The sequence below is a fragment of the Tamandua tetradactyla genome, chromosome 14 (assembly GCF_023851605.1).
Source record: "Tamandua tetradactyla isolate mTamTet1 chromosome 14, mTamTet1.pri, whole genome shotgun sequence".
In the NCBI taxonomy this organism is placed as follows: domain Eukaryota; kingdom Metazoa; phylum Chordata; class Mammalia; order Pilosa; family Myrmecophagidae; genus Tamandua; species Tamandua tetradactyla.
Window position 1 is genome coordinate 15,668,732 of NC_135340.1, and position 20,868 is coordinate 15,689,599.

Genomic DNA, 20,868 nt, shown 5'->3' on the forward strand with positions numbered 1-20,868 from the left:
CCTTGGTTCAAGAAGGCAGATGAAGTTCAGGGTTGCTCTCTCAACTGAGAAGGCACATGGTGAACATAGTCAGAGTTTCTCTCTCATCTGGAAAGGCACAAGGCAAGCACGGCATCACCTGCTAGCTTTCTCTCCTGGCTTCCTATTTCATGAAGCTCCCCAGGAGGCATTTTCCTTCTTCATCTCCAAAGGTCGCTGGCTTGTGGACTCTGCTTCATGGTGCTGCAGCATTCTCTGCTCTCTCTGAATCTCCTGGCTTTCTCTCTTGTCACTCTCTTTTATTGGATTCCAGTAAACTAACCAAAACTCACTCAAATGGGTGGAGACACATCTCCACCTAATCCAGTTTAACAATCACTCTTGATTGAGTCACATCTCCAGGGAGATGATATAATTACAGTTTCAAATATACAGTACTGAATAGGGATTAGAAGAAACAGCTGCCTTTACAAAATGGGATTAGGATTAAAACATGGCTTTTCTAGGGTACATACATCCATTCAAACCAGCACAGTATCTTTTCCTGGATGCCTTAGCTTGGACATTTTTATAGATTTGCTTTAATTGAGACACTTTCTCAGTCTTAGAACTGTAAACTAGCAACTTATTAAATTCTCCTTTTTAAAAGCCATTCCATTTCTGGTATATCACATTCTGACAGCTAGTCAACTAGAACACTATATAAGTAGTATCTCAAAACAAAATGAAAATTCCAATAAAAGTTACTTAGGAAATAGCAAAGTTAAAGACAGAGTAAATATTTGTTAAATAAGGTCAAAACCTCACACAGAAGAAAATTCATAAATTATCTTTACTACTTAAAAAAGATTAAAAATTTAATTAAATTTCCAACTCTAGAAATCAGAAAAAAGTGTCCAATTAAAATATGGAAAGGAAGAAGTCAATAACCAAAAAAACTTCATAGAGAAATAATTCAAATTTCAGAAGGTCAAAAATTGAATTAATAATTAATTCAAAAGTTGTTTTTTAATTAAACCACATGGGTGGGTGGAACTTGACTACCCCATGATATCTAACAGCAGAGGATACTATATCCTAAATCTTGCTGAAAAATCAAAGGGGTGGTAGGCTTTATAGCTTCAAACCTCAATCAAATAATATTCTCCTTGATTGGTTAAGTAACACGGATTAGAACAATTTTTAGAAATATATATAATGTATAATATTAGACATATGTACATGCACACACAAAATAATCGTGGATCTTGTATACACATCTATATATATAGCTTCTATAATGCCATCCAATCATTCCCAAGCATGGCAATTTAATTGTCTGACAATTTATATAACAACAGACCAGTAAAACTTAATATCATAATCAATTACAAATTTAATTGTTTAACAATAAAAACAGTATATACCTCGTATTTTGGATATAATGTTTCCTTCATAACAGACACTGGAACTGAGAATTTTGGAGCAGTTGGATTCCAAAACAACTTCGTAAGTCCTGGATAAAAAGAAACCTTTAAAAATAACATAAACAAATATTAGAAATGGTTAACAAAGAGATCCCCAGGGTAAAAACTCAAACTCCTGTTAAAATTGTTTCAAGTTGATGAAAAAGGATCTGATTGGTTCCAAAGCAACTGGAAATCTAGGAAAGACAGCTTTTTACACCCACCACATTGGAAAAATTGTGAAGTTGACAATACCAAGTGATATCAAGGATGTGAGGAAATCAGCAGAATCGTTGTGGAGGCAAATTAGCCATTTCTACTAAAATAGAAAATGTGCATGCATGCCATATGACCCAGCAATTTCACTTTCAGCTCTATATCCTAGAGAAATTCTTATGCACATGCATGGAGAGAGAGGTACAAGAATATTCCTGCAGCATATGAAATAATAAAAAACAAAGCCTAACAAATGCCTATTAAAAGTTAAACAGATTAACTAAATGTATATTCATATAACTAAACACTATAACATCACTAAAACACAAGAATTAAAATTTGCAGCTAGATCTTAGTATTGGGAATAAAGCGAGTTTTAGAAAGATGTATGCAAAATGGCAGCATTTATATGTCTATGTATCTACAGCAACAAAACTATACCATTTAATTGTTTAGGGTAGTAAACACATCATGAAATATAAAATCACAGACTGGAAAGATAGAGTCATGATAACTATCCTTTGGTACGGAGGAAAAGGAATGGAATTTAAAAGTACAAGAGGTCTTAAGTTAACGAATTCAAAATTTTCTTTTATTTTAAAAAATCTGAAACAAGCATGGCAAAATGTTAACATTTATAAATTCTTAATGACATATATTCAAGTGTTTAATAATTTAGTTTCTGTGCTTCTGTAGACCTTTAAAATTTTTCCAAATACAAATTAATCAGGAGTAGGGGATTTTTTCTGGAGGTGAAACTATTCTGTATGATACTGTAATCTGTCAATTTGTGAAATTATGCATTTGTCAAAACCCATTGAACTTTAGTGTACAAAGACTGCACCTTAATGTATGTAAGTTTTTAAAAATAAATTTTAAATAATCAAGAATAATGAAAGGATGGCATATAGAAGGTAACAAGACAATCTAACTGTATTACAAATGTATGAAACAACTTCACTGAAGCGGATGTGGGTAAAGGTGCTGATTGTAACTTTGGAAATGAGTGGAGGCAAAAGAAACTGCACCTAGCACTATGCTTTAGCTGATAAAGCTGCATCTCCAAGAGGTATGGATTAATTATGATATTCTATATATGCAACTGGAAAAATAAAGTAGATGGATGAAGGATGGTAGAGGCAACTTTCTCACTGTCAGAGAGGGAGTTTAAAGATATATAAGTGGAAAAAGCTAAAATGATCCATGTAATGTCCTAAAGGATCAGAGCTGAAACATCAACTCAGCCTTCCTATACATTTGATCACATGTTTCTTATATACTAGCAGAGTATTGAGGAAAAGGCTGATTTCCTAATTGCCAGGTTAATTTGTCCAACGTAAGAATTTAAAAGGAAGTTTCTAGTCTCACACGTCCTTGGATTGCTGGGCACACACTGCATCACTTTATGCTGAACAGACCTAGAGGCAGAAAGTCCTTGCTAAAAGAGGAAGAAACTCTTCCAAAATCAGCTGAAAATTCTTCCGAAGATCACCTAGAAATTAAGAGGATTTCAGGTTTTCAAACGATATGTCACATACAATACAGTAATTCCTTTCACACAGGAGACAGATTTCCAGCCGTTTAAGCATCTAAAATAAAACTATCCCCCTAAAAGTTAGCAAGGTAGAAGCCTCTAGGTTGGAAGAGGGCAAAAAGCTATCACTAAATGGCTGTATCGTGCTCTCAATGTAAAGCACAGATGTACTTTCAGAAGAAAATTTATCAAATTAAAATAGTGAAAAAACACTAACCACAGCAAATTGCTTTCCTGAGCAAGGCTCAGTTCTTTGCAAGAGGCAAGCTAGGAAAATGATTAAAAATTGGAGGGTTGGTGGCTGCTAGAACTCAACAGGAGGGTAGAGAATGCATAGGAAGCAGAATTACTAACTGGAAGGCAATCTGAGTTCCTTGGTGTCCCATCACCTCTACAACCCCTAAGGTTATGTCTGAATGCTACTATACTATACACGTCACAGCACAATACAATGACTCATGTGCATACTGGTGATCCAGAATCAGAGCATTCTGTTCACTAAGGGAAAGAGACATGCAAATTAGTTTCAGGGTTTAAATTAGGTGTCATATAAATGAAACATAAGGAAGAGCACTGGCTTTCAAAATGAGGTCTCGGGCCATAGGGATCCCCAAAACATTTTCAATGGATCCACAACTTTAAAACTATTTCCATAATAATCAGTCATTTTCACTTGTGTGTCATTGACACTAATGGCAAAAAAAAAATAAGAAGAAAGTTGCGAGAACCGAGGGTGCCTTAGCATGAATCAAGGTAGCTTTAAAGTGCTCACGAGGAAGCAGGGAAAATTGTTAATTTTATGAAATTTCAACCTTTAAGTACACAGTTTCTAATATTGTTTGACTAAACAGGGAGCAGGCTGCGGTGGCTCAATGACAGAGTTCTCACCTGCCATGCCGGAGACCCGGGTTCGATTCCTGGTGCCTGCCCATGGTAAATATATATATATATTGTATGACTGCACAGGAAATGCACATAAAGCACTTAGGTACCCACAGTGAAATATACTGGTTGCTTCCAGGAATCGCACATGTGTTATTGTTTGTGTTGTGACCTGAACTAGCCACGATTTTTATTGCAGAGAATAAACTTTAAACTACGGTTATTCAGACTTGGGTGTTTTCTTGTAAATGAATAAAGAAATCTATCAGTTCAAATAATGACTGGACAGTGCAGGGGTGGCTCAGTGGTAGGGAGACCCGTGGCCTGGAGGGAGACCCACGTTCGATTCCTGGAGCCTGCACATGCCAAAAAGAGAAAAATAAATAAATAAAACAACTGAGAGTAGTGGGGCCAACCAAAAAACCTGCAAAACTTAGAATTTTGGAAAATCTAATGCATTATGTAACAAAAGCTCGACTGGGTAAAAGATCCATTCAATGTACAAGATAAAACAATAAAGTAATGAGGTATGAAAAAGTCATTGACATATTTTCAAATTTCAATTGCAACAAACTTTTTCTTTAGCTGAAGTGATTTAATACTCTCTTTTAACTAAACTTGATGTTTCTTTTCTTTAATTTTCTTTTTTTTTCTTTTTTTGCCGGTTCATTGACCAAAAAATTTAATTAGACATTTTATTGTAAGATAATTGTAGATTCACATGCAGTTTTGAGAAATAATTACAGAGAGAGCCCATCTACTCTTTACCCACTCTCCACCAAAAGTAACATCTTGCATAATTGTTGTTGCTCAAAAGTGAGTCCTTTCCCCATGCTCACCAGAGTCAATTAAGTGACACTGGGATTTTAAGAAGGAAAAAGGTTTATTCTGGAAAGACTAGCTTCATGGAGAGCAGTCCTTAAATCTGTCTCCCGGAGTTGAAAGTGCTTAGGGTTTTAATGAGATTAAAACAAAAGGGAGGTGAGACTGTGATGGAGTTTCAGTTGGCATATTTTGATTAACTGCTTATGAATCATCTGAGGGGAAGAGAGTGGGGACTATGGCAGATGTACATTATGCTGTTTCATGCCACATGACTAGAAAATGACGGTTCTAGCACGGAGACTGGGTGGAGTTTTATTAAGGCAGATATCATTCAGTTACAGGGAGGCTTGGGGTAGCAGAGGGAGGGACTAAGGGAATATCTGGTCTTTGGAACTGGGATGGTCAGTTCTAGGCTGAAATGTTCATTATTAAGGGAGCTATGTGCAAGGGCATCTGACTTTAAGGTTGCAATACAAGATAAGGGGATACAAGCAGGGCCAGTTAGGAGCTGTCTCATTACTGTCCCGTTACAGGGTAAAGATTACGCAGCTACAAAAGAAACAAGTCATCTGGTTACAGCTCAGTGAGTTACAGCTGTTATAAGTAATTGCTTCTGGCTGTATCACAATATATCAAAAAGTTAAAAAAAGCATTGGGATAATAATTCACTAATTATACCTGTTAGCTCTCAGTTACAAAACTGTAGTACAATACCACAAACAAAATATTGACAATGATATAATTATGACACAGAGCATTTCCATCTCCACAAGAATCCCTCATGTCTTCTGTTTTCAACCACACCCATTTCCCTTCCCCCATCCCCATCCTTAAATACTGCAACCACTAATCTGTTCTATAATTACGTCATTAAGAGAATGTTATATAATGAAATTGTAAGATATGCAATCTTTTAAAATTAGCTTTTTTCAGCATAATTCTCCAAAAATTTATTCATGAGGTTGTGGATATCAATAGTTTGTTCATTTTTGTGGCTGAATAGTGTTCCATGGTATGCAGTTACCACAGTTTCTTTTACCCATTGAAGAATATCTGGGGAGCTTCTAGTTTGGGGGTTTTATTAATAAACCTGCTATACATATTTGCAAACAAGTGACTATGTGATCACAAACTTTCACTTCTCTGGGATAAATGCCCAGGGACACAATTGTAGGGCCATATGGCAGACACGTGTTTAGTTTTACAAGAAACTCCAAAACTATTTTCCAAATTAGCAGTGTATGGGTGATTAATTTGCACTTTTCTAATAGTTAATGAAGTCAAACATATTTTCATGGTTTATGGCCATCTTGTATATACTACTTGGTGAAATGTCTATTAATGTTTTTTGCCCATTTTTTCAATTAGATTATTATTGCTGTTGTTGTTTTTACTGTAGAGCATTGGAAGTTCTTTTGCTGGATATGTGATTCGCAAGTATTTTGTCCCAGTCTATAGCTTGTCTCTCTACCCTTTTAACTGATTCTTTGTAGAGGAAAAGGTTTTTTTTTTTTTTAATTTTGATGAAGTCCCATTTATCAAATTTTCCTTTCATGGATAGTTCTTTTGGTATCAAAGCTAAGAACAGTTAACCGAACTTAATTTATATCCCAAAGATTTTCCACTATGTGTTTTTCTAAAAGTTTTATGTTTTACATTTAAGTCCATGATCCATTTTGAGTTAACTTTTGTATATGGTGTAAAACAGATTGAGGTTCATTTTTTGCCTCTGGATATCTAATTGTTCCAGCATCAATTGTTGCAAAAGCTAGCCTTTCTCCATTGAATTGGTTTTGTAGCTTTGTCAAAAATCAATTGAGCATTTTGTGTTTTTGTGTCTGGGCTTTCTACTCTGTTCCACTAACCTATGTGTCTGTCCCTCTGAAAATATCAGATTAGTGTACTTATATAATAAGCCTGGAAATCAGGTAGATCTTTTTCTTTCTTTTCAAAATTGGTTTAGCTATTCCAGTTACTTTGCGTTTCCATATAATTTTTTTTTAAATAATTGTGTGTTTAACCCCAGCCACATTGAGTGGGTACAGTCATAGAATAGGCAAAGATACAAATAAGAACAAAACTCAGATTTTGGCCAAATGAACAATCTTTTTGCTATGGTTTATAGCTATATTCTTCACCTATTCTTTCTTTCGTGGAAAATAGGATGGAACATATTTCTACCAACACATAATACAGATTTTTGACAGTCCTGATCAATAGTTCCCTCCTCATGCTGTTCTTTCAGTTTTGTGTTCATCAATCCCAATTTCTACCTAATGCATCCTGACTCCTTCCTTGGTTTGATGCCTGCATCATTCTTACAAGCTTTAATCAGCAGTTTCCACTTATAGCCATGTTTCTCTTCCACATCACCTCCGTTTTTGGCTTTGTGGCTTGACGGATACTTTTTTATTGAATTAGAGAAATTGGAGGTGTATAGAAAAGTCATGCATAAAATACATAAAATAAGGAGCTCCTATATACTTCTTTATTATTAACACCTTGCATTATTGTAGTATATTTATTACCATTCATGAAAGAACACTTTTACAATTGCAGTATTAACTTTAATTATATCATCAATTATAATCCATCGTCTACAATAGGGCTCACTGTTTGTGTTGTATTGTCCTATGTGCTGTGTTCCTTTTGTTTGTTTTTACATATTTTTTACAGTAACATACATACAACCTAAAATTTCCCCTTTTAGCCACATTCACATATTTAATTCAGGGCTGTTAATTATATGCATAATTATATGTAATATACATATTGTGTAGTATAGTATTGTGCATACTTAACTACAAAAGTTTACAATTAGCCCAACGAGCATTAACTCTTCGTTCCCCACCCCCAACCCAACCCCTGGTAAACTATACTCTAGATTCTGACTCTGTGAGTTTGCTAATTCCAATTACTTCACATCAGTGAGATTATGCAATAATCTCGTGTCTGGTTTGGTTCACTCAACAGGATGTTTTCAAAGTCCATCCATGTTGCTGCATGTATCAGAAATTCCTTTTTAGAGCTGAATAATATTTCATTGTATATATACAACACATTTTACTTATTCATTCATTGGTTAATGAACACTTGGGTTGCTTCCATCTTTTGCAAATTATGAATAATGCCGCTAAGAACAGTGGTATGCAAATATCTGTTCAAGTCCCTCCTTTTGTTTCCTTTGGAAATATACCTAGAAGTGAAATTGCCAGGTCATATGGTAATTCTATGCTTGACTTTCTGAGGAACCGCTAAAATGTCTTCCACAGTGGCTACACCATTTCATATTTTCACCAACATTGAATAAGTATTCCTATTCCTCCAACACATAATTTTCTGTGGCTTCTGGTGAGAAATCCACTGCCATTCAAATTATTTTTCCCCTATAGTAAACATGTCATTTGTATTTTCCTGCTTTCAAGATTTTACTTTGTCTTAACGTTTCATAAGTTTGACCATTATGTGTCCTGATGTCATTTTTTTTTCCTGGGCACTTTTTCAGTCTATTTCCTCTCTTTTTCATTTCCTTCTAGGATTCCAATGACAAAAATGCTAAATCTTTTGTTATATCCACCAGCCCCTAATATTTTAATTGTTTTTCCAGTCTATTTTCTTTCTGTTGTTCAAATTGGGTAATTTATGTTGTTCTGTCAAGTTCACCAATTTCTTTTTCTCTTTCTCCACCATTCTACTTTTGGGCCCATTCACTGAGCTTTTAATTTCAGTTACTGCATTTTTAATTCTAAAATTTGCATTTACCTCTTCTTTATATCTTCTATTTATTTACTAATGCTTTCTATTTCCTTGCTGAATCTTTCTATTTTTTCACTTGTTGCAAGCATGCTCATAATTGCTTGTGGACGCATTTTTTATGCTACTTTAAATTCTTTGTCAGATAATTCTAATGTCTCTTAATCTCATCTGTTGACATCTTTTGAGTGTCTTTTTTCATTCAGTGTAAGGTTTTTCTGGTTCTTGTTATAATTAGTCATTTGTACTTGAAACCTGCATATTTTGAGCGTTATGTTGTGAGGGACTCTGTATGTTATTTAAGCCTTCTGTTTTAGTTGGCTTCCTCTGAAACCATTCTGACAGGGGAAGGAGCGGCGCTGCCTCACCACTTCTGGTGAGGGGAGAAGTCCTGCTTCCTACTCCATCTACCCTGATTTTGAGCCAAGGAGGAGGGGAAGGGCTCCTTGCTCCTGCTAGGTGGGTTGGAAATTCTGGCTTTCCACCAAGCCTCCATTGGCACCTCCTAGCTGGGAACAGGGGGAATGCCTCACTGCTGCTCCCCATTACTGACCCCATGGGAGTGACCTCATTACATGGGGGATGGTGAAAGTCCTGACTCCCCACTGAGCCTCCTCGGACATAACCAGAGCAGAGGAGGGTAAAGGGGTGCTGGCTGGGGGTGGAAGCCCAGGTTCCCCAAGTGGGCTCCACTGACTGCCCTGTTAGGATGCAAGTCTCAACAACGTACTCAGCCTTCTCTGACACATCACCCTAAAAAGAAAGTCGAGACACCTCATTACAGTCTGGAGAGAGTGGAAGTCTAAGCTCACCGAGCAGGATTTGCTGGGGTGGGGACAGGTGGAACCACAGATTTTGACTATGGGGTTTGACTGGAGTGTACTAGCTATTGTCTAAACGTTTTCTGTCATGCTACACAGCCCCGTGCCTGATCCTTTGGCTAGAGAGAGCAGGGTTTTGCTGGGGCTTATTTTTGTCTTTACCTGTTGACGTTTCCGGTTTCTTCAACTCTAAGTTAGGATATATGAAGCAAAAATAAAACCCAGAGAACTCACCATTATGCCATTCCTCGGGACCTGGTCTCCAGCCAATGTGACTTCTCGTCACCTCAGAGTCTTCTTATCCTATTACTGCCCAGGTTTTTACTTGTACTTAGTAAGAAGAACAGGCAAAAATATTTCTCCTCCATCTTCCCCATAAGTGGAAGTCTCACAAACAAATTTTAAGAAACTACCATTTCTTATGTTTTGCTGTATTGTACAAAAAGGCTACTGAAATAATCTTTCCTTTTTCAATGACATATCTGTTTGATGTCAGATTTTTGTCTTATATTTCAACCAAAACAACCTATCACAAAATTGAATGCGGAAGCAGGCATGAGAATTCCTGCTGTCTTTTGCTGAGCCAGACAATTAGAAGACATTTAAAAAGTTAAACAATCCTAATTTTCTCACTATACATTTTGTTTTCAAAAATATAGGTTTAAAAAAATATTTTATGTTAATATTTGAGACTTTTAGTGGAGTTGTTTTGATTAGTAAATATTTTAATATCTTCTGTTTTAATTTCTAATATTGTAAATGTCAATAGCTATAACCCGCATAAACCAAAGTTCCTTGAGGGCCTCAATCATTTTTAAGAGTGCAAAGAAGATCTTAGAATAAAAGGTTTGAGAATCTCAGAGGTAGAGAAAAAATAATATTAAAGGAAGCTCTTACTTCCTCTCCCAAGAGCAGCAGCTGTGGTTTGTGAGCCGACTTCCCAGTTTCTCGTGTCAGGGCAGGTAATTCAGCTGTTATTGGGGGAACAATGGCAGATTCTTGACTGTCACCTGTAACAGGAATTCCATGCAGCATCCTACAATTTGATAAAAACAACACATTTGCCCTTTTAAATCACTGCATAAGATATTTGCTCTCACTTCATACCTCTGCCGGCATAAACATGTTAACATTTGATATCTGTACTGAGCACAGACTGTGTAGAAGTCATACAATCTAAAATGGGAAATAATCCAGATATAATTTGTGTTTGGTTCTGAAGGTATTTTACTGGTAGCTTTCACGATGGTTTTGTTTTATCACATTGCAATACTAAATTCCCCCCGTGAAAGCCTCATTGCAAAAGAGATAAAGAGTTCTCCACTTGTTGATCACTAAAACTGCTTCCCACTGTCAGCTCACAGAAAACAGTTTGATTTCTTAGAGTGGGGTAGAGCCTAAACAGAACTGCCTTCTCTCATTCAAGGTTTTCTCTTTTGGCTGAACAAAAACTGACTTGGAATTAAGTTTTCCTTTTTAGGCTGCAAGCAACATATGCATAGGAATATATTTAGGAGGTATTAAATGTATCAAAAAGTCTTAATTAAGCCAAAGAAATAATGAAATAAATAAAAATTTGAAGATGAATGTGTCATTAATTACTCACGTACAGGCTGCATGCAAATATGTTAATTTTGCATTGCAAAATTTGTATTGCAACACTTAGTGTAAAAGACATATAAAATTAATACAAAGAGGAAGCTTTACAGACTATACGTATATCAACTTCACACAGCAAGGTTTAGAGACAAAATTCCCTCCTGCCTTTCGATATTCTACTATATGAACAATCACACTTTAGGAGCCACCAAACATGAAAATTAAGCATACACAAGCCTAATTGAGTTTCATTACTAATGAGCAATGCTGAAATCCTCAGATCCCACCATCTTAGGTCTAAAGAATCAGGCCCCCTAAGAGCTAGGCTGGAGGAGATAGAGCTTGCCAAGAGTAGAATCATGAAAAAATATCCTTTCTCACCTATCGGACTTCCTTCCACCCTTCTTCTAGTGTTATTTCCCAAACTGCAGAGGATAGAGAGAGGAAAGCTCTCCTACAGCCCGAGTTCTTGATGTGATTTAGGATCCACTCCTCAGATAAGCTCATATCATACTCTTCAGAAGGCAGAAGTTGCTGATATTTCTGTTGGCAAGCACAGTTTTGGCAACCTTGCTTTCTTCGGTGGCACTGTTGAAATTACTTTTTTGTGGGTTATTATTTTTCTGAATCTTCTCAGATATATTTATTAGAGAAGTTGAAAGTTCACAAAAAAATCATGCAGAAAGTACAGCCTTCCCTCAAATTCTCCATACACATACACGGTTTTCCCTATTATTAAAATTTGCATTTGTGTGGTATTTTTGTTACAATTAATAAAACAATATTACTATGATTATACTATTAAATGTAGTCCACAGCTCACATTAGGGTTTGCTGACTGTTCTGTACAGTTCTATGGTTTTAAAAATTCTTATTCTGGTACATATGTACATATGTACAACCCAAAATTTCCCACTCCATTCATCTATTAATGGACACTTGAGTTGCTTCTATCTTTTTGTTGTTGTTGTTCATTTACTCAATCATTTATTCATTAATTTACTCTGATCATCAAATCTTTATAAAACACATCCTCAGTTCCACTCATTGTGTTAGATGTTAGAGATACAGACTAGATGTCCCCCACCTCTGAGGAGTTCACAACCCAGTAGAGACAGGCAGCCATAGGTGAATATATTATCACAGCTGAGGCACACACTGTAATAAAGTCAGGAAGAAAGTGCTGGGGACACCCAGGAGACGGAGCAACATTTTTTACTTAGAAGACAAAATGGATCATGATGCTATAAACCAGAGTTGTTCCTATCTTTTGACAATTGTAAGTGTGCAGATATCTGCTCAATGTCCTGCTCTGAATTCTTTTAGGTCTAAACCTAGAAATGAGATTGCTGGGTCATATGGTAATTCTATATGTAATTTACTGAGGAAATGCCAAATTATTTTCCAAAGAGACAACACCACTTTATATTGCCACCAACAGTGAACGAATGTTCCTATTTCTCCATATCCTCTCCAACACTAGGTTTTTTCCATTCTTTTTAAGATTAGCCATTCTAGTGAATATGAAATGGTATACATTGTGATTTTGATTTGCATTTTCCAAATGGCTTAAGATGTTGGACATCTTTTCAGTGATTATGGGCCATTTGTATATTTTCTTTGGAGAAATGTCTGTTAAAATCTTTTCCCCATTTTTTGATGGGTTGTTTGTCTTTTTGTTGTTGCACTCTAGGGTTTCTTTATATATTCTTGGTTTTGAACCTGAATTAGATAAGTGGTTTCCAAATATTTTCTCCCATTCTGTAGGTTGTCTTTTTACTTTCATGACAAAGTCCCTTGGAACACAAAAGTATTTAATTTTGATGAAAATATTTTTTTCTTTTGTTGCTTGTGTTTTTGGTGTAAAATTTAAGAAACCATTGCCTAACACAAGGTCCTAAAGATGCTTCCCTAGTTTTTCTTCTAGAAGTGTTGTAGATTGGGTTCTTATTTTTGGGTCTTTGATCCATTTTTAGTTAACTTTTGTATTTGCGGTGAGTTAGGGGTCCACCTTCATTCTTTTGTATATGGATATCCATTTTTCCAGCACCATTTATTAAAGAGATTCCTTTTTTCCCATTGAGTGGACTTAGTACCCTTGTCAAAAATCAGTTAGCCATTGATGTGAAGGCTTATTTCTGAGCTCTCAATTCAAGTCCATTGGTCTATATGTCGGCCCTTGTGCTGGTATCATGGTGTTTTGATTACTGTAGCTTTGTACTAAGTTCTAATATGAGGGAGTATGAGTCCTCCAACTTTATTTTTTTTTTTCAAGATGGCTTTGGTTATTCTGGACCCCTAAGATACCTTCCATATAAATCTGATGATTGGCTCTTCATTTCTGCAAAGAAGGCTTTTGGAATTTTCATTCAGATTGCATGGAATCTATAAATTGCTTTGAGTAGGACTAACATCTTAACGATATTTAGTCTTCCATTCCATGAACATGGAATGTCCTTACACTATTTAGGCCTTCTTTAATTTCTTTCCAAAAGGTTTTGGAGTTTTCCATTTATAAGTCCTTTACATCCTTGATTCAATGTATTCCTATATACTTGATTCTTTCAGTTACTATTATGAGTGGATTTTTCTTTCTTAATTTCCTTTTCAGATAGTTCATTAGTAGTATATAGAATAAAGGAACACTACTGTTTCTACATGTTTATCTTGGACCCTTCCACATTGCTGAATACGTTTATTAGCCCTAGTAGCTTTGCTCTGCATTTTTTCAGGATTTTCTGTATATAAGATCAGGTCTTTGGTTTCTTAGACTGGGGCAGAACCTAAACAGAATTGCCCTCTCACATTAAAGGTTTTCTCTTTTGGCTGAACAAAAACTGACTTTGAATTAAGTTTTCTTTTCTAGGCTGCAAGCTACATATGCATAAGAATATGTTTAGGAGGTAACAATTTATCAAAAAGTCTTAATTAAGCCAAAGAAATAATGAAATAAATAAAAATTTGAAGATGAATGTGTCATTAATTGCTCACCTACAGGCTTCATGCAAATATGTTTATTTTGTATTGCAAAATTTGTATTGCAACACTTACTGTAAAAGACATATAAAGTGAATATAAAGAGGGACCTATACAGATTAAAACTCTTTACTTGTTATTGGTCTGTTGAGATCTTCTACTTCTTGATGAGTTAGTATAGGCAGTTGGTGTGTTCCTAGGAATTTGTCTATTTCCTAGGTTGTCTAATTTGTCAGTGTACAGTTGTTCATAGTATAATCTTACAAACCTTTTTATTTCTATGGTATTAATGTCCCACTTTTTCACTCCTGAATTTAGTTATTTGATTCCTCCCTTTTTTTCTTTGTTAATCTATTTTTTTAGTCTATCTATTTTATTGATTCTTTCAAAAAATCAAATTTTAGTTTCATTGATTCCCCATATTGTTTTTTATTCCCTATTTCATTTATCTTTGCTCTAATCTTTGTTTCACCATTCTTTCTGCTCCCATTGGGTTCAGTTTGCTCTTCTTTTTCTAGTTCCTCCAGTTGCGAAGCTAGGAATCTGATTTGGAAGCGCTTCTTTTTTTTAATATAAGAATTAACAGCTAAAAGTTTCACTGCCTTTGCTGTGTCCCATAAGTTTTGGTATGTTCGTGTTTTCCTTTTCATTGCCTCAAGATATTTCCTAATTTCCCTCGTAATTTCTTCTTTGGCCCATTGGTTGTTTAATGTGTTTTGTTTATTTTCTACATATTTTGTGAATATTTCAGTTCTCCCTCTCTTCCTGGTTTCCAGCTTCATTCTATTGTGGTTAGAGAAGGTGCATTGTATGATATCAATATTTTTTACTTTATTGAGACATGATTTGTGACCTACTATAAGGTCTATCCTGGAGATGGCCCACATGCACTACGGAAGAGTGTGCATTCTGCTCCTACTGGGTGAAGTGTTCTGTATGCATCTGTTCAGCCTGGTGGGTTTCTAGTACTGATCCAGTCTTCTATTATTGTGCTTCTGTCTAGATGTTCTAAACTTTATTGAATGTGATATATTGACATTTCCTATTATTAATGTACAAGAGTCTATTTCTCGTTCAAATCTGTCAATATTTGCTTCACATATTTTGGAGCTCTGCTATTATATGCATATATTTGTTATGTCTTCCTGTAAAAAACCCTCTGTCAGAATGCAGTATACTTCTTTGTCCCTTGTAACCGCTTTTTACTTAAACTTTATTTTAATCACAGACAATTATAGCTACTCCCACTCTCTTTTGGTTACTATTTACATTGAATGTTTTTTTCATCCTTTCACTTTCAACCTCCCTGTGTCTTTGAATTTAACTTGAGTCTTTCGTAAATGGCATATATTTGAGTCATGTGCCAATCTCTGCCTTTTGGCTGGAAAGTTTAATTCATTTATATTCAAAGTAACTACTGATAATGCGAGAATTTCTTCTGCAATTTTTTTAACTCATACCTTTTTTGTCCCTCAAGTCTTCCATTAATGCCTGCTTTCATATTTATCTGATAGTTTGTGCTGTGCCAATTTGAGTCCCTTCTCCTTGCTTTCTGTATAAATTTTTTAGATATTTTCTTTGTGGTTACCATGGGGCTTAAAATGTACATCTTAAATTTACAATAATCATGTTTGTTTAATACCAAATTAACTTCATAGTATACAACAATACTATTCCTATGCCCCTCTGTTTCCCCACCTTTTTGTTGTACTTGTTATAATTTATATCCTTTTACATTATATGCCCCACCCATAGATTTATCATTACTTTCTATGCATTTTAAATTTAGGAACTGTTAGTAGTAAAAAGTGGAGTTACATACATAAAAAATGAGACAACCACACACCTTTATAACTATATTTACTGAAGGTCTTTATTTCTTTAAACTGCCTAGATCCACTGTCTAGTGTCCTTGAGTTTCAGTATGAAGTGCTCCCTTTAACGTTGCTTATAGGAAAAGTATAGTAGCACAAACTCCTTTGCTTTTGCTTATCTGGAGCTGTCTTAATCTCTCCCTCAGTTTTGAATGTCAGCCTCACTGGATCTAAGATCCTCGGTTTTAGATTGGAGATAATCCAATCAGCTGAAGGCTTTTAAGGAAGAAGAGAGACTTTTTCACTACTTCTTCAGCCAGTGAGCATTCTCTGTGAAGTTTCCAGACCCTTCATTGGAGCTGCCAGCTTCACAGCCTGCCCTATTTCTGACTCTTCCATTCCCATTGTTGCATGAGACACCTTTATAAATCTCATATTTTCAGATATCTCCTCTTGATTCTGTTTTTCTAGAGAACCCTGACTAATACAGCTTGGTACAGGGAGGGGTGCTTAAGAAGCAGGCTATTAAAAATGGGTTTTTAACAATTGGTTTTCTACTCTGATTAGACTCTGAGGCAATAATGACTCTGTTTCTGATAGTCAAGACGGCACTGACAGTCTGTGGCATGAGTTGGCAAGGGAGACACACAAAATGTCACCATTATATTCTACTAATTGTATGCTTTTACAAAGCAAGACTTGAGGTGAGAGTGTTGTTATACCTTTACAGAGCTTGGTGGAATTAAGAGGCACAAGGATGTTGGCTGGTTGTTGTTAGATACTTTGGATACAGTGATGAAGGAAAGAAATGAGCTGAAGGCTTCAAATTTGCACCTTAAGCAATGTATGAATGATGTAAACAATTCCATGTGTGCCCTGAACGAAAATCTTACTTCCTGTGGTTACAGACTTGAGACCTCTGAAAACAAGACATAGAGCTTCATCATGCGAGTAGCAGATTTAAAATGTAAACTAAAATCTCAAACTTGCAGGATGTCTGCTGTTAAAGTAAGGGCTTTCATTGGGAAAGAATGGGATCCTGAAATGTGGGATGGAGATTATGGCTTGATAAGGATGGTGATGGGGAGACAGGATCCATATAATCTGCTGAGTCTTTACTAGATTGACCTGTAATGGACTACCCTGAGGAAAGAGCTTCCCAACCTCTAGCCTGCCCAGAGAAGTCTGCCAGCCAACTAATGAGAGTAACCTCAGTGCCTGCTAACCCTGTAACACCTCCTGTGGGGAAACAGCCCTCACAACTCTGTCTGGAGTGACTAATCTTGTTTCACCAGATGAGATTGCAACAGGAATTCAATCTGAGGTCACTGGTTTTAAAGACACTTCTATTTCTTTTCATGACCTATCCCTACCACCTCTCTTTTCTTCAAGACCTATAACTAGACTAAAGTCCCAAACTAAAGTCCCAACAGACCCCAAAAAGTGAGGTGCAAAGCATCACCCATGAGGAGGTACATTATATTCCATTACAACTGCATGAGTTTTCCAATCTATATAGACAGAAATCAGGGGACTATGTGTGGGAGTGGATACTAAGGGTGTGGGATAATGGTGGAAGGAATATAAAGCTAGATTAAGCTGAATTTATTGATATGGGCCCACTAGCAGAGATTCTGCATTCAATATTCAAGGGATTAGAAAGGGTATTAACACTTTGCTTAGATGGTTGGCTAAAACATGGATCAAAGATGGCTGACTTTACCTGACAGTGAAATGCCAGAACTTCCCTGGTATAATGTAGATGAGGGGATCCAGAGGCTTAGAGATATTGGAATGTTAGAGTGGATTTATCATGGAAGACCTGTTCACACAACCCAGGAATGTCCAGAGGACATCTTGAGAAATAAATTTGTGAGACTATCTCGATCATCCCTGAAAAGTTCTGTAGTCGCCCTTCTCTGTAAGTCAGATATTACTGTGGGAACTGCTACTGAGCTGGAACCCTTAAACACAATGTGGATGATTGGATCCCTACTTGAAGCCATGTGGCAACAGTTAATCACCATGGACAAGGTGGGTGTGGCCATTATAATGGACAGCAGACTCAAAGCAGCTGTGAAAATAATCTGACTCGCAGAGACTGGTGGCATGGCTAGTAGACTATGGGGTAACTAGAAGTAAAATAGATGAGCAGGCTACTAAATTCTTGTTTGAGATGTATAAGCAGAAGAATTCTAAGTCAAGTGAAAAGAAGTTTAACTTGAATTACAAAACAGAGAGTCACAGCCACTTAATCAATTCCCAGACTTGAGACACTTTACTGACTCAGAGCCTCTGAAATGAGGAGAGGGCTGGGTACCCTTGGGGAAGGACCCTTTTATGCTGCCTAAAATTTACACTATTACCCTTCCTTCCAGTCTTCCCCAAGAAGACCTATGGCTTTTTACCAGGGTGACTGTACACTGGGGAAAAGGAAATTATTAGATATTTGGGAGGTTATTAGACACTGGCTTAAAAGTGACACTAATTCCAGGAGACCCAAAGCATCACTCTGGTCCACCAGTCAGAGTAGAGGCTTATGGAGGTCGAGTGATCAATGGAGTTTTAGCTCAGGTCCATCTCACAGTGGGTTCAGTGGATCCCTGGACACATTCTGTGGTCATTTCCCCTGTTCCAGAAGGCATTATTGGACTCGACATACTCAGCAACTGGCCGAATCCCCACATTGGTTCTTTGACTCATGGAGTGAGGGCTATTATGATACAAAATGTCAAGTGGAAGCCACTAGAATAGCCCTTACCCAGCAAAACAGTGAAGAAGAAATGAAACCCATGAAATTTATTGCAGAGATTAATGTCACTCTTTGGAACTTGAAGGATGCAGGGATGGTGATTCCCACCACATCCCCCATTCAACTCTCCTATTTGGCCTGTGCAGAAAACAGATGGATCTTAGAGGATGACAATGGATTATCATAAAGTTAACTAGGTGGCTACTCCAATTGCAGCTGCTGTTCCATATATGGTATCATTGCTTGAGCAAATCAACACATCGTCTGGTACCTGATATGCAGCTTTTGATCTGGTAATGCTTTTTTTCTCAATAGCTGTCAGTGAGGACCACCAGAAACAGTTTGCATTCAGCTGACAAGGCCAGCAGTATATTTTCACAGTCCTGCCTCAGGTGTATAGCAACTCACAAGCCCTACGTCATAATCTAGTCCAAAGCGAGCTTGATCATTCCTCCCTGCCACAAGATGTCAAACTGGTCCATTATACTGATGATATCATGTTGACTGGACCTAGTAAGCAAGAGATAGTAATTACTCTAGACTCATTGTAAAGGCATTTGCATGTCAAGGGGTAGGAGATAAATCCAACAAAAATATAGGGGCCTTCTACCTCAGTGAAATTTCTAGGTATCCAGTGGTGTGGGGCATGTCAAGATATCCCTTCTAAAATTAAGGATAAGCTGTCACATCTGGCCCCTCCTATGCCCCAAAAAGAGGCACAATGACTAGTTGGCCTATTTGGATTTTGGAAACAGCATATTCCTCATTTAGGTGTGCTACTCTGGCTCATTTACCAAGTGACCAGAAAAGCTGCTTATTTTTGAGTGGGGATCAGAACAAGAGGAGACTCTGTGATAGGTCCAAGCTGCTGTGCAAGCTGCTCTGCCACTTAGGCCATATGATTCAGCATAGCCAGTGGTGCTGGAGGTATCAGTGGCAAATAGGGACACTGTCTGGAGACTTCGGCAGGTCCCTATAGGAGGAACCTAATGCAGACCCTTAGGATTTTGGAGCAAAGCCTTGCCATCCTCTGTAGATAACGACTCTCCTTTTGAGAAACAGCTTTTAGCCTGCCACTGGGCCTTAGTAGAGACTGAACACTTAATCATGAGCCACCAAGTTACCATGAAACCTGAGTTGCCTAACATGAGCTGGGTGTTGTCTGATCCACCAAGCCATAAAGTTGGGTGTGCACAGTAGCATTCCATCATAAAATGGAAATGGTATATAAGAGACAGGGTTTGAGCAGTTCCTGAAGGCACAAGTAAGTAACATGAGGAAGTGGCCCAAATGCCCATGGACCCCACTCCTGCCACATTAACTTCTCTTTCTCAGACCAGAACTATGGCCTCTCAGGAAGTTCCTCATACTCATTTGACTTTGGAAGAGAAAACTCAGGCCTGGTTTACAGATGGCTCTGCACAATATGCAGGGACTACCTGGAAGTGGACAGCTGCAGCACTACACTCCTTTCAGGCATGTACTTAAAGGACAGTGGTGAGGAGAAATCCTCCCAGTGGATGGAACTTTGAGCAGTGCACCTAGTTGTTCACTTTGCTAGGTAGCAGAGCTGACCAGAGGTGCATTTGCATATTACTCATGGGTTGTTACTAATGGTTTGGCTGGATGGTCAGGGCCTTAGAAAGAGTGTGACTGGAAAATTGGTGACAAAGAGGTCTGGGGAAGAGGTATGTGGATAGATCTTTCTGAGTGGGCAAAGAACTTGAAGACATTTGTGTTCCATGTATATGCTCACTAGAGGGTGACTTCAGCAGAAGAAGGTTTTAATAATCAAGTGGATAAAATGACCCATCTTGTAGATACAAGTCATCCTCTTTCCTCAGCCACTCCTGCCACTGCCCAATGGGCTCATGAACAAAGTGGGCATGATGGCAGGAATGGAAGTTATGCATGGGTTCAGCAAGATGGACTTCCACTCACCAAGGCTGACCTGGCTACAGACACTGCAGAGTGCCCAATCTGCCAGCAGCAGAGACCCACAGTTAGTCCCCAGTATGGCACTACTACCCGAGGTGATCAGCCTGCTACATCATGGCACGTTGATTACCTTGGACCACTTCCATCATGGAAGCTCCAACTACCATGGCATGACCCTAAAAGGAAAGTTTCCCCAGCAAATCTTTGCTATCACTTCCTTAGCAAATGCATCTTGCTCCTTGAGATACAAAAGCCTGAAGGAGGGGCCCCACCTCAATCAAAATGGCAGAGTTAGATGCTGTGGGGCATCATCCCCAACAAACAAGAACTGGTG

At 37.4% G+C, this 20,868-nt stretch overlaps 1 protein-coding gene across 4 annotated transcripts in view; it reads right to left on the bottom strand.

Annotated features, from left to right (window-relative positions):
- Positions 1 to 20,868, bottom strand: part of TTC6 (tetratricopeptide repeat domain 6) — a 292,851-nt gene that overhangs the window by 102,894 nt on the left and 169,089 nt on the right. For all 4 annotated transcript variants that reach the window (XM_077126904.1, XM_077126903.1, XM_077126902.1 and 1 more), the window contains 2 exons: positions 10,353 to 10,491; positions 1,386 to 1,490 (listed from right to left, as the gene is read on the bottom strand). In XM_077126904.1, the coding sequence (XP_076983019.1) occupies positions 1,386 to 1,490; positions 10,353 to 10,491 (244 nt within the window). The remainder of the gene's footprint in view (positions 1 to 1,385; positions 1,491 to 10,352; positions 10,492 to 20,868) is intronic.